This window comes from Lipophrys pholis, assembly GCF_963383615.2.
Source record: "Lipophrys pholis genome assembly, chromosome: 20".
Taxonomy (NCBI): Eukaryota; Metazoa; Chordata; class Actinopteri; order Blenniiformes; family Blenniidae; genus Lipophrys; species Lipophrys pholis.
Window position 1 is genome coordinate 12,431,446 of NC_137648.1, and position 13,004 is coordinate 12,444,449.

At 40.1% G+C, this 13,004-nt stretch overlaps 1 protein-coding gene across 2 annotated transcripts in view; it reads right to left on the bottom strand.

Moving 5' to 3' along the window:
- esyt2b (extended synaptotagmin-like protein 2b) overlaps window positions 1-13,004 on the bottom strand; it is a 39,176-nt gene that overhangs the window by 13,624 nt on the left and 12,548 nt on the right. For both annotated transcript variants that reach the window (XM_080489378.1, XM_080489379.1), the window contains exons 8-12: window positions 9,825-9,880; window positions 3,472-3,592; window positions 1,453-1,629; window positions 1,182-1,264; window positions 773-821 (exon numbers count right to left, since the gene is read on the bottom strand). In XM_080489378.1, the coding sequence (XP_080345504.1) occupies window positions 773-821; window positions 1,182-1,264; window positions 1,453-1,629; window positions 3,472-3,592; window positions 9,825-9,880 (486 nt within the window). The remainder of the gene's footprint in view (window positions 1-772; window positions 822-1,181; window positions 1,265-1,452; window positions 1,630-3,471; window positions 3,593-9,824; window positions 9,881-13,004) is intronic.

Below are 13,004 nucleotides of genomic sequence, written 5' to 3' on the forward strand. Positions count from 1 at the left end.
AAAAAAAAAAAGAGTGAAAAAAGCACATAGGGGAGTAAACGTGTCTTGACAGAGACAACAAAATCTCAATGCAGGCAAGAATAACACACACTGACTTAACTCATATTCTATAAAATACTACAAGTATCTGATGAATGAGGCAATTATATGCGATTAAAAATAAACCTGCAGCTTTGAAGCTGCTGTGAATAAATTAAGGAACATTTTCCCAGTGTTCCCAACAATTATTTTAAATTAAATAGTACATAGTAATTGAGGGAAACAAGAAGCAGCACAACGCTTTAAAAAGAATAACTGAGCTGGTAACTATTATAGTAAGTAAGCAATAAGAAAAATAAAAACTAAAACTGTGTGGATATAGTTTTTTTTTAGGTGGCTGTGACTCCATGCTGTGCAGGCCTTTCTCCCTCCGTTCACTGTCATACAGCCTGTGGCTAAACAAAGTGAACAGAGATGCAGCTCATTAATGATGTAACCTTTTTTTTTTTTTTTTTACTGAGTTTGCCTGACTTTGAAAAAAACAATTACTCAGGGGAGTCTGACAATTTGGCAACACTGATTATTTCCCTCCCTTTTCAATGCTTCTGCCAATCGAAGGTAACCAGCTCCTGCCTTAAGCTTCACAGTAAGTGGACCAATATATAACGCCAGCGTCTCATCTTTTGATGAGAACACAAACAAACATAATTCACAATGAATCAGATACCTTCAGAGCTGCCTTGCATAAATTCCAAGCGGGATGAAAACATGAATTGCATAGAAAGTGTCTCACCTCATCAACCTTCTGTTCTTTGTGCAGCTCAGTCATATCAATCATGAGGCTGCAAATCACAGCAAATGATTACTGAAATTGTGGACGGTACATAGTAAACAGAAAGAAATCACCCAAATGAATCTAAAGAGAGACGGTCCAGATATCGATTGGCTTCTTTGTGTTAATAGCACTGGGTGTAGTGTTACAGCCTTGGGGGTAAAATCAATAGAAGTTGCCCTTGGGTAGGTAACTGTGGAATAAACCAACTATTTCATTATGACTGACGCACACTTATAAAAATTGCTTCATTGCAGCATTGTTTCAACATGTACATACCTTTCAGTCACATTTCCAAGGTACAGCTGATTTAATTATTGATCAAACTTGAGAGAAAGGATTTCAGCTGGAGGGAGAAAACAAGACACACCTTCCCAGGAAGTCGTCCTTGTCAGGATCCTCATCAAACAGCTCAATCTCAAGATGCTGACCTGAGTGCTCATACACCAGCGCCTGGCGAACAAATCAACTTGTCAAGGCTTGTTCAAACAGTCAATAGATTAAAGATCAGCTGTTATTGCAAAGTGAAAAACGGCACAGTTAAGAACGGGCTATTATCAACAGGTAATTACTGTTTCCTCAGTTGTGTCATATGTTCTGTTGATCAAATCCTCATCTCAGAAACAGCCAAAGCTCATCACCTCATAAACTTCGTTCCACTTGGGATGCAAACTCTCCTTAATAGTTTTGCTCTGGAACAGCTGGTTGCCGATCTGCAGGACGCCGTAAGGGTCCGACTTGCCCTTGATGAGCCCCCCCAAAAATTTATCCTTCCCCTCCAGGTCCTGAGCCTCCAGAAAGTGAATCCTGAGGACTCCCTGTGGAGAGAAGCGGAGCGCCATGTTCACAAGAGCACGTCTGGAATAGCAGCTTCTGACACTTGGAGGCCACAGTGGAGACGCAGTTGATTGCGAGCAGCGCATTATGAAGGAAGCACAAGAGAAAACTGGGACTTATTCTCTTCGTAAAGCCATTACAAAAATAATTACCGAAACAAATATGGATTAAAATGTGTTGTGCATTATTTCCCCTCCTGTCCTTGAAAACACCTTAAAATGTCTTTGTGACTCCACAAGCCCAATGCTTAGTGACACTCGGGAGGAAATCTTCAATAGCTTCCTCACACGTGCCGAGACTAAAAGAACTGAGCAGACAAAGGAATGTGAATATAAGATCTCTGAGGACACGTCTAGAGATATGCAATGTTTTGATGGACAAAAAAAAGAACTGGAGTGTCTCCATATCTACTGAATAGTGACACATGCTGATTTCTAGCTGACCAAAGTAATTAAAAACCAGCCCCTTAAGTTTTCTGTGATTGAAACGCAATGTTATCTTAAATTGCCGTTTAGAGTGAAAACGCATTGCTTTTTGTGTTTTTGTTTCAAAGAAGCTTCACGTTCATGCTGGAATATTTTGAGAACAATGTATGATTACAGTACTTGGAACCCAAAAACCAAAAACTATGTAGTTGGCATGTTGGGCCAAAAGATCATGGGGGGGTGGCAGCTTTGCCAGCTATGACGTTCTTAAAGAACAAAACACTTTCTAAAATAAAGAGGAGGTCTGGGAAGCTTCATTGTACTTTGCGAGTCACTAAAAAGGCACTTTTGGAAAATTGTATCCACGGTGCAACGTTTTCGAAACACACTAGCCCCCTTGTAAAGCGTACAATGAGTACTTTTAATACTGGAATGCGGAGTACTGCAGATGTGCACTGCGGTTGCAGTCAATAGTGTTTCGGCACATTTCTTAAGTTGTACAGACTTTGTCCTGGCTTTAGCTCACTTATCAGCACATTCATCCTCCTGCCTGAACGCATTTGTGCCTCCCAATTATATAGTCCATATAGTCTATTCTTTTCAATTGTAGAGATTACTGGTTATGTAAATTAATTAAATGTGGTATTTTGAGGGAAGTGGAAAAACAAGAAGTGCGATTTGCACAGAATTCTGAAATACAATACACATGGGGAAACTAACTTCACTCATCTTTACTTCCTGGACTGTTCAAATTTCTTACATTGTGTTTGTAGTTGTTAAAAGATTTTTTTAGGCATGACACTGTTACTTCAATCATTTCCTGAAATATCAACAGTAAAGTCAATAAAGATTTTTATCTCATAAAGAGAATGATTATCAATCATATTCAGTTGAATGTAAAACATTAAACATTGAATTTGAATATCAGGAAGGAGGAACGTTGTTTTTTTTTATTCACCTAAAGTGTGCAAAACATTCAAGTCAGATGAGAACAGTTTCTAAAAGAGTTCAAATTCATTGTAGAACTGGTGCACGAAACCTTGTTAAACTGCAGATGATGGCATGCAATGAAACACAATAAACTTTCTATCTTGTTGCCATGGCTACCAGCCCCAGCCTTGACATGTTTCTTTTGCTGTATTGACTCTTTTTTTGGTTTCCGTTTGTTTCAAACCTGAGGCTCACCTAAAAAAAACCCCGAAGGGTACTATATCCTATTGAGCAAAGGGGAAAAAAAAAGATTGCAATATCCCCCTCCACTCTGAGATGTGACACTATCAAGCTCTTCAATCCACTTCGTCCCTGATGAAGCAGTCTGTACATAAACTACCCCAGACACCTGTGGCGTGCAGACGGCACGCAGCTTTAATCAGAAAGATTTGAAAACCAGATCAGCACCTTCGGCATTGGAAAGCGTAGTTTGGCCAGTTCCATGTCCCCGACTAGAGGGATAGTGATCCGATTTGGCAGAACCAGGTAACTGTAGATAATGTCTTGAATCAGGCTGTCGGAGAAACCGCTGTGAGGACAGGGGGGAAGGGTTGAGAGAAAGGCGAAAAGGGGAGATAAACAGAATGAAGCAATGAATTATTTACAAGACAGTAAGGGTGCCCTTGGGTTATAAATATTCCTCTTTAAGCTCAGCTTAGTACAGCACATTTCTGTTTTACATGCGAGACGATAGTTGGAAAACTGGAGGCAGTTCAAGCATGTTGCGCCTGCTCGCCAACCAACCTCCGAATGTGTATCTGATCTAGCAATCACTGGATGCAGCGTGACAGCAACAATGACAGTGAGGGTCCAGAATGACATTACCGCCAGGCTTCCCGTTATTCATTTAGCTACTGTGGCACAGCTGGAAAATTGCAATCACCGTTTGGAAAAAATAGGATTACTATGAAAGTTCATCATACTGTGTTATTGCTCGGTCCGTCCCTTCAAGAAATACGGTTGTCATTAGGGTACAAGCGTCCATTCATCATTATATAGCCACCGTAATTGGAGTGAGCACAATGCTCTACTCCACACCTGCAAAAAATCTACCAAATGGGCTGAGTGAAGCCATTTGAGGGGCGACATGCCAGCCAGTAGACAAGCAGGCTGAAAAACAGATATTTACCGATACACAGCATCCGATGCACACGTCCCCTGTGCAATCTACTTGTCCACCAGCATGGAAATTTGCAGCACTGAGGTAATAGTCTGTATATAATTGGTGTTATAAATTTAGAAAGCTTGCATTGCTGGTGTCTTGATGCTGTCTGAAGAACAGAAATCCACTTAAAACAATGATTAAAGGACTAAATAATAACGTTAACACACAAACATTTGGCCAAAGCTTAAAACCACTTTACTTTTAACATCTTCTTTGACAATTTAATGAGTATTGTGCCATAAAAATACATGACTGGTCTGGTAATTTGTAAATATTTCACAGTGATGCGAACTTTTGAGCTTCCTGTCTGTTAAAGTGGATATGTATGGTAAAACGGATGAGCTGAAGTGAAGAGATCAGATGCGACATGCAGAAATTTCAGTTTAAGTCAATACGAGAAGTAAGTAGCTGGCATGCGTGTGATCTATGATTCTACCACTAACACTGAGGCAACAACTTGGCTGATAGTACACTTATTCTATGTAATGTAAGTTGACTTGTATGCCAATTTGCTATCGCTTTACCATTCCATACATGCTGCATTTATTATAGAAGTCACTGAGGACTCTCACTGCTCATTTTATTTTAAATTACTGGGTCTGTGTCTCCCAGTGGTGCTAAAGGAAGCACATTGTTCTTGGTGAAGGGGAAAGGTGCTCTGTTACTACGGAAAGGATATTAACTTGTGTCAGGCCTCAGTGGAGGTGAAAATGAATACAGGCAAAATGAGAATCCCTTGAAGAATGATGTGATTGGGAAAAGAGGAGCACCAAGCTCCTTGCGATGGACGATAACAGAAAATCTTGAATTATCATACTCTGTTTGAAACATAGCTAAAATGTCCCTGGTGCAGGTTGCCCTAAGTGTTTAGGAAACTGTTGCGTTTGCTTGACTATAACACAGATTCTAAAAATAACAAGCTCCTTCTGGATCCTACAGCTCACGACAAGGTGAAGTGGACGACTACTGTTTTTACAATTTTGTTTGTATTGTGAAGGTGCCTGCCTTATGAATGACTGTACCTTCTTCTAGCAGCTGTGCTGCAGTTGTTTCCCTGTATTGGCTATTTTCCTCCTGAATGAATTTTATTTCTGTTTTGAGGATGTGATCCTGATCCGTGTTATATATGTAAAGGATTCACCCTTAAATATCAAAGCAATCAATTGCTTAACATGAAATCCGTGCACAGGCTTTGTTTACACTACTCTCTCTTTGGAACACAGGGTACATTTTTTTACCTCTACCAATATTTGGCTCACAGCCACTTTACAACACCAGCTAATTTCCTTGTTTCTGTCAACCCCTGACAGAAAATAGGTCGGCGCATACCTGACCCTGACTTTCACCAGCCAACACAAGCTGAAGGCCAAATGATCCATTGGGCTTAAAAGCACGCCTCTCAGCGCAGAGAGCAAAGTCCAAAAAGAGCACTGGGCTCAAATATGTCATTTTTATAAAACGCACGCATTGATCAGTTGAATGATTAAAGTACTAACAAGCAGGAAGTTCAGGTTTCTAAATGTCAAACCATTCAGATTTTAGCAGATGATAATTCAGTGGAAACTATGTGACATTTTAGGACACGGAAACTTTAAATTTGCTGGAATTTCACACTGGTGAAGTTTAGCATGAAACAGTGGAGGTTGGGAATTAATTGCACAACTGCAGGATTATTGTTTTGAATGTGGACCCTTCTATTAATCAAAGTAATATAATCATCACAGATTTAAGGTGTGATTCATGTGATCACTCCTTGGCTCTTCTTAGAGCGAAGCAGCAGACAGAGGCATGATAATCCCCTGCAGTGGGATTGAGATCAGAGCCGGAGCTTCTCTCCAGCCGAGAGCGCAGAGTGTGAACGGAGAACTGCTGCATCAGTGCTTATAGTGCCATTTCTGTTGCTCCCCTGGTGTAGACACTGGAACACCCCCATTGTAATATACCTGTGTGTGTGAGAGTGCATGCGAGTGTGCGGGGGATTATTCATTCAAGGCCAGAACAACAATATTGCACACACAACAATGCAACAATACTAATAATGCACATATTCTTTTGCATTATGCAGACTAATAATCCTGAGACAAAGTCATGTAATGATCATGTGATAAATAATAGTAATGGTAACACTATACACCAAAGGTTACTGTACATAATGAAATTGTGAAAACAAGTTAAAAAACAACAACATGGTAACAACATTAAAAACACTGAGTTTACAGTAGAAACAACACCATTTAGCATGAATATGTTTGTATATAAAGATAAGTAAGGGATTTAAAGATGTCCAGGGATTGACTATTCAGATGTTGGGTTCCGAACCACATAGTGGTCATGTGGACTGGAGCGATAATATATTTGTATAATAATATATATAAATAATTAAAACAGCTTGTCATGCATTTTTTTATAGCTATTTATTGTGTATGCATTCGAGTGAAATCAATCATTTAGGAATTCAGAAGAGGCTGTAATTCTCCCAATAAAAAATGCCACAAAACAAATCCTAAGAAAAAAAAAAAAAAAAAAAAGAGTAACTTTCCATTAAAACAGCACAATTAAGTTCCATATAACCCTGAGCATCTTTAATGCATTTTTATGCATTGTATGACAGCGTTTAAGCCAAATCGTAGTTTTCATTCATTTCTCAAACTCAACAGTGACAACAAAAGCTCCTTCTTAAGACACAAAACCATTTGAAGGCCAACCATTTCCCCCCACTCGAAACAACTCCTCCATATTTGCTCTCCTCAGGTCAAAAGTCTTGGTGTTGTCTCTGACAGCACTCTGTGATCTCAACCCCACCAATACCCCGAGCCAGCTCGACTACTTTCACCCAATGAAACAATGATTGCCTTCACCTGTTTTTCACTCCCAGCAGCGCAATATCCTGGTCTACACACCCCTGGTCATATACCTGCTGCATCACTGCAACTCTCCTCTCTTTGCTCTCCCCAATAAGCTCATCAACACACCTGTCCTCCTGCGGCTTCACTGCCATTAAACACCACACTGACTTTAAGATTCAATTTCATACCATCGAGGCCACTCACACTACCTGTCAGGTCTCCTCCACGTCATCACTCACACTCAGACTTTAAGGTCCGCTCTGTCTATCAGCCTCTGTCTGACCACCACGGGATGTTTTCTAAGAGCCTTCTGTTGCTCTGCTCCTCACCTCAGTAACTTCCTCCCCGCTGACACCAGGAACATCGACTCCCTGATCACCTTTCAATCGCTCTGAAAATCCACCCGTTCAAACTTGCCCACTCACACTGATACACTGCTTTGCAGCACATTTTAAGATTTTCAAAATTCTGGTTTTAGTTTTTGACTTCAGCTGGATTTGTCCTTGGATACCCTGTGAAAGTATATATTATCATTTTAATGTGTGCGCCGCAGATATCTTCCCTCAGGCTAATAGGAACAAATTGACACCGCCATGTTGCCTGCAAAACAGGAAACCCCATTGCTCATTCATTGCACACCACGTTGGACCACAGTCGTTTGCAGCCAAACCCAAGGAGTGCCACAGATGCCAACAATGGCTATAATGGCTATAACTATAACTATAACTAACTACAATGAACATGGATGAAACAAAACAGTGAAAGAAAGTTAGAAAAAGTAGAAAAAAAAACTTGAAAAATGCACATTGGCTGGAGGCTGCACACTCAGATGACCGATGGGCACAAACCAGTAAAAACTTAGCAGCTGGACCGACAAGCCAGCACTCAGGAAAGCCCTGAATGTCTCACAAAATCCTGGAGAGCTGAACAATAAATTCGATTCAGCATTTATATCACCTTTAAGCTGAGTTGTAAACATCTGATATTACATCTGGAGCGAGCATCAGACAGAATTGTATGACAAAAAAGTATTTTTATAAACTTAACCAATGGTATTTTGTTACTCTTCACTTGTGTTTTGTATCAATTACAAAATGAGTAAATACTGTGATAATTAAGTCAAACATCATACCCACTAAAACAAGAGTTTGCTACAATGTCAGTATGCGTACATGAACAGGATAAACTTGCTCAGGGAAGGGTACATTTCATCACTGTGAGCCCCACCGAGGTTAACAAAGCATGGCCAACCACAGGAATATATGAGAATTTTAGTGACTCCTTCAGTAGAAAGGACCATTTTATGTCTGTAAATGATGCTTATCAAATAGATGCATTTAATAGTTTTTATCTTAAAATACTGTACACACACTGATCCAGTAATCATAGCGATATTACAGTTGATATGTTTACATTCATTCCCATTACATGTCACAACATTTGTTGCATCATAAAGATACTGACAACTGGCTGTAAGAGCGATACACTGGGCGAGCCGTCAGCTGACACCGTCTGTTCATTCCGGCAGCTTCAATTTCACCATCTGAGCTCATGTGAGCTCTTTGTTTTTCACACAAGACTTCCCTCTACAAGCCAACAGAACCACATTAACACACAAGCTCTGTGGATCCATTTCACCCCCACAGAGCACTCAAATAGAAGAGCGGAGAGACTGAGTGTCCTCGGATCGCTGCTTGAGTAAACATGTCTGTCCACATCAAGAGACAATCTGACAAGCAGCTTTAATCCTTGTAAATTACATGCAGTATTCATGCATGTGTCATTTATTCAGGGAGTATATAATGCATGAAGTATTCAGGGTGGCAAAATGTTAATGCTTTGGACTCATAGCAGCTCTTAATTGACTTTCATTTGCTTTCTGCTCAGCCCGCACATTGATCCAAAGGGAAAAAGATACTTAATATAAATGAGGCATAACATGCAGGAAGAAAGGAAACGGTTTAGAAACTGCAAATTTCCTCCTGTGACCTGATTTAGGTCATTGTTATCCTGTTACACACTAATGAGCGACTTTAAACCTACGGGAGGTTAAACAAATGCCATACATTACACCTTTGACAGCAGTGTTTTTAAATCCTTGACACATAAAAAGAGGAGTTTATCGCAATCAGCTGAGTAGGGCACAGTCTTAAATCTCAACAGGGGACAAGGACAAGGACACCCGGGGCATGCATGAGGAAAGAAAACCACACCAAACATCATTTCTTTGAGAGACAATGCCCTCAGTGTAATAGTGGAAAACGTATTCTCAGATGCCAGATACAAATCTGTGAGCAAACAACCAGAAAAACAAGTTAAACCCTCCATCATAGACGTACACAAGTAGTGAGAGAAGTATGACTAAAGTGTGTGTTCTGTTTTCGCTCTTCTATTGGTTTAGCTTATATATTCTACACAGACCTGATCAATCAATCTTCATTCATAAAACACATTTCACACCAAAATACAGCAACAAAATACTTCATGTGATTTAAAAATGCTTAGCAAAATTAAAAATACACCTTATACATCGTCTGAGGATTACAAAATATTTCTGACATATTTTTGAGGGGAAAAAAAACCATGTTACTAGCATTTGGGAGAAAATGATCAAGTTTCTAGAACCCAAACCCCACAAACTTCTTTCATTACTCGAGTAAAATCTCAGCTTTCATTTCACTTCCTCCCACTAACAACCCAGCACGAGTGTTTTCCAGAGAAGCAAGAAAACAGAGTTTGAATCGACTTACCTGAGCCCAGGAATGTCCAGTATATTAGTGAGGCCAGTCCAGTTTATGTCCAGGAGCTAAAACAACAGAAAAGGAGAAGACACACCCATGGGTCAGACAGCGAGAATCGACAATGACGTTAAATAGATCCAAACACTTAACTTTATTGGTCCCTGTGCCTGAACTACATTTACTTCTTGGCTTCTTGTTTTTGAGCCAACACCCCCCGACACACAGATTATTAAAAGCAAAGACAGAGTTCTTCAAAAGTTATTGCATACTTTATTAGTTAAGTTACTACTTTTGATTCTTTTTTTTTTTAAAAACAATCACAGCTTCACCTACTATTTTTAACAGTTTTAGTTATTTTGAAGCACTATCTACACTTGTTTACTATTTATATTACTTTATGCAACATAGGTTGCTGTGGAGCTGGAGAAAAATGGTAAAACCATGACTTTGCATGATTTTGGTGTGCTTACTATTATTGCCTACTCTACAGGCACTTTATTGAGTCGTGATCTGTTTTACTGGGTAAATAAGTATGGTTGCATAAGTCTTTAGTATCAATGCTTCTGTTTCTGTATGTATACGTGCAAGCCTTTTTCTGCAGGCATAATGTACTTATCAGTCCATCTCCTATGCAGATTTGTTTGTGCTGCAGTCCCTGGTAGCTGAAGTCGATAGTAGCTGAAGTCGATAGTAGCGGTCTATGGGTGAAGGCAGGGTACAACCTGTACCAGTCACAAGTCCATCGCAGAGACAGACACTTACATACACTCACAAACTCCTTCTCAGTTACAGTAATTGTGCGGCACCAATAAACCTCAAATGCTTGGTTTTGGGCTGTGAGAGGAAGCTGGAGTAATCCATGTAGTAACAGGAGAGACCATGCAATCGCCATACCCCCAAAGGTCCCAAAGCCTGGACTCCAATGGGTGATCTTATGGCTTACCGGACTTGAATTGGCCACAGAATGAACAATTACCCAGTTTATGAGTCAAGATGTGTATAAAAAGTGAAGACACTTCAGTGGCAAAGACTACAAAATCACCCACTTACTGAAATATTTATGAAACCAGCTGCCGCTGTCTGGGGTCTTCATAATTTTCCTCATAATGAGGTCAGGGACATTTTATTTTATCCACGGAGGAAAAATTACTCTCTAGTTTTATTCAGTTTCACAGAAACTCCTTCAGCTGGTTAAATCTGGAAAAGCTGCGACAGTTAAAAGAAATCAAAGAGAGGTGTGAATCTCTTGAGCTCAGACCTGAGATGCAGGCAGATCCCATCCCTCACTGGGCTTTGATGTGTTCTTGCCCCTGAGCTGTAGGAGCTGCTTTTTCCTAATGAGCCATTCCCACCCTACTTTTGTGCCTTGCACGTTCATACTGCAGCAGATGCACTGAGCGCTGCGGGGATAAGTGAACATCTACATGCACATTGTGTGCACATTATATGGAGTGTTCACAGGACTGCTGATATCTTAAAGAAACAATGTGTTGAACTGAAGCCAACGTCAATGTAAATAATCTATATAACCACTCAAAGCTGCTTTACTGCTTTTGTTCGCAATACTATTAAATACTATAGTGTTTTCTTTACACAGTTGAACAAACTACATTTAAGAAACTGCTTGAGATGTGAAACCACTCTTTCTCAAAACAATTCAGCCTATAAAAAAGATGTGACTTCATTTGTTAGACAAACTCCTGGATACCAGCTTGTCTGTGACATTGTCTCTTCTTGCAAGAATAATATAATACAATTGGCTTAAACTTTTTAATTCACTATCAGTCTGATTCCTGTGTATTATGTCTCCCTGAGGTTTTTTACTTGGAAATTCTCCAGACAACTTGGTCCTTCGAGCCGGATTCCAACATCCTTCTCACCACCAGGATTGGGACTGAAACGTGCTCGGGGAAAAGGCCTTTCTGGTCTTTCCTAAAGAGAAGTCCTCCAACTGAACTGTTGCAAAAGAAGCCGGTTTCCACTGGAGGTGAGAAGGTGACGGAATCCAAACAACAGTTTATGAACAGCGACAGCTCCAGGATCAGCTGAGAGTGAGTGGGTTCTCTGGTACTAAAGTTGGGTGGTAGTGATCCAGCAGTGTCTCATTGTAAAGTACATTTACTGTGGGGCCACACAGGACATGGAAACACACTGACCGGCCTGGTTGCTCAGAATTTGATTGTGCCATACAAACCAGGTGGCCGCTGGAGGGAGAAAATATGAAAATATTAAAAAAAAAATAAGAACGCAACAAGTAAGTCCTCAAGGGGAGGCAGCTAAAATGAGAAGTGATGTAAAGTACGATGCAAATAAATCTAAAAAGCGTTGACTTTCTTATAATAATGTAAAAAAAGAAGTAACAGTTAATTTGAGACATTTACAGACCCAATGTCGTGTTTAATTGTGACTAAAACCGACAAACTAGACTCCGATGGACTGACTGGACAGATGGGGGGAGAGAGAGGGAGAGAGAGAGAGCACGAGAGAGCGAGAGAGCAGACGAGGGGGCTTGTATCGTGCGAACAAGAGCGCACCCACAGACAGCACTTCCTCATTTTGCCTCCAAGTTGATACACGCATTCACAAACACATCTGTGAATACAGAGCAAACACATACATACACACAAATAAAGTGCAAACACCAATACACTTATACAGCCCAGTATCATACACTGATGTGAAAAATTTAATCTCCATTTTGAGGTTGACAGATGACGAAGGTTCATGAGGAGCTGCAACACCAGACCATGAGACGATTGTGTGTGTGAGGACCAATGTGTTTAAATGATCTGAAGGTGTGCACGAGAAGTGCTTTCTGTGCCGTGAAGATCTGGTTTTCTGAAATGAAACCAGCCATAGACCTGTTTATGTGCTTTTTACACAGCCTTTGTTTGTGAGTAATAGACTCAAAAGACTGGAAGCCGAGACTGGGACTACCTTAGTGCTAACCATAGTAGTAATCTCAGCAATTTATTTGATATTCAAACTAAAAACTAAATAAAACAGATAAATTTACTGAATAAAACATTTTGTGTGTGACAATATGCATGATGCATGAATGAATGAATGAAGCGTAAGGAGAGCATGTGAGTGGTTCACCTATTATAAAAAAGATGTGTGTGAACGTGACATGAACGAACACACACACACAATAAATCAAACTAAACATTTCAATGAAGCTTAGAAACA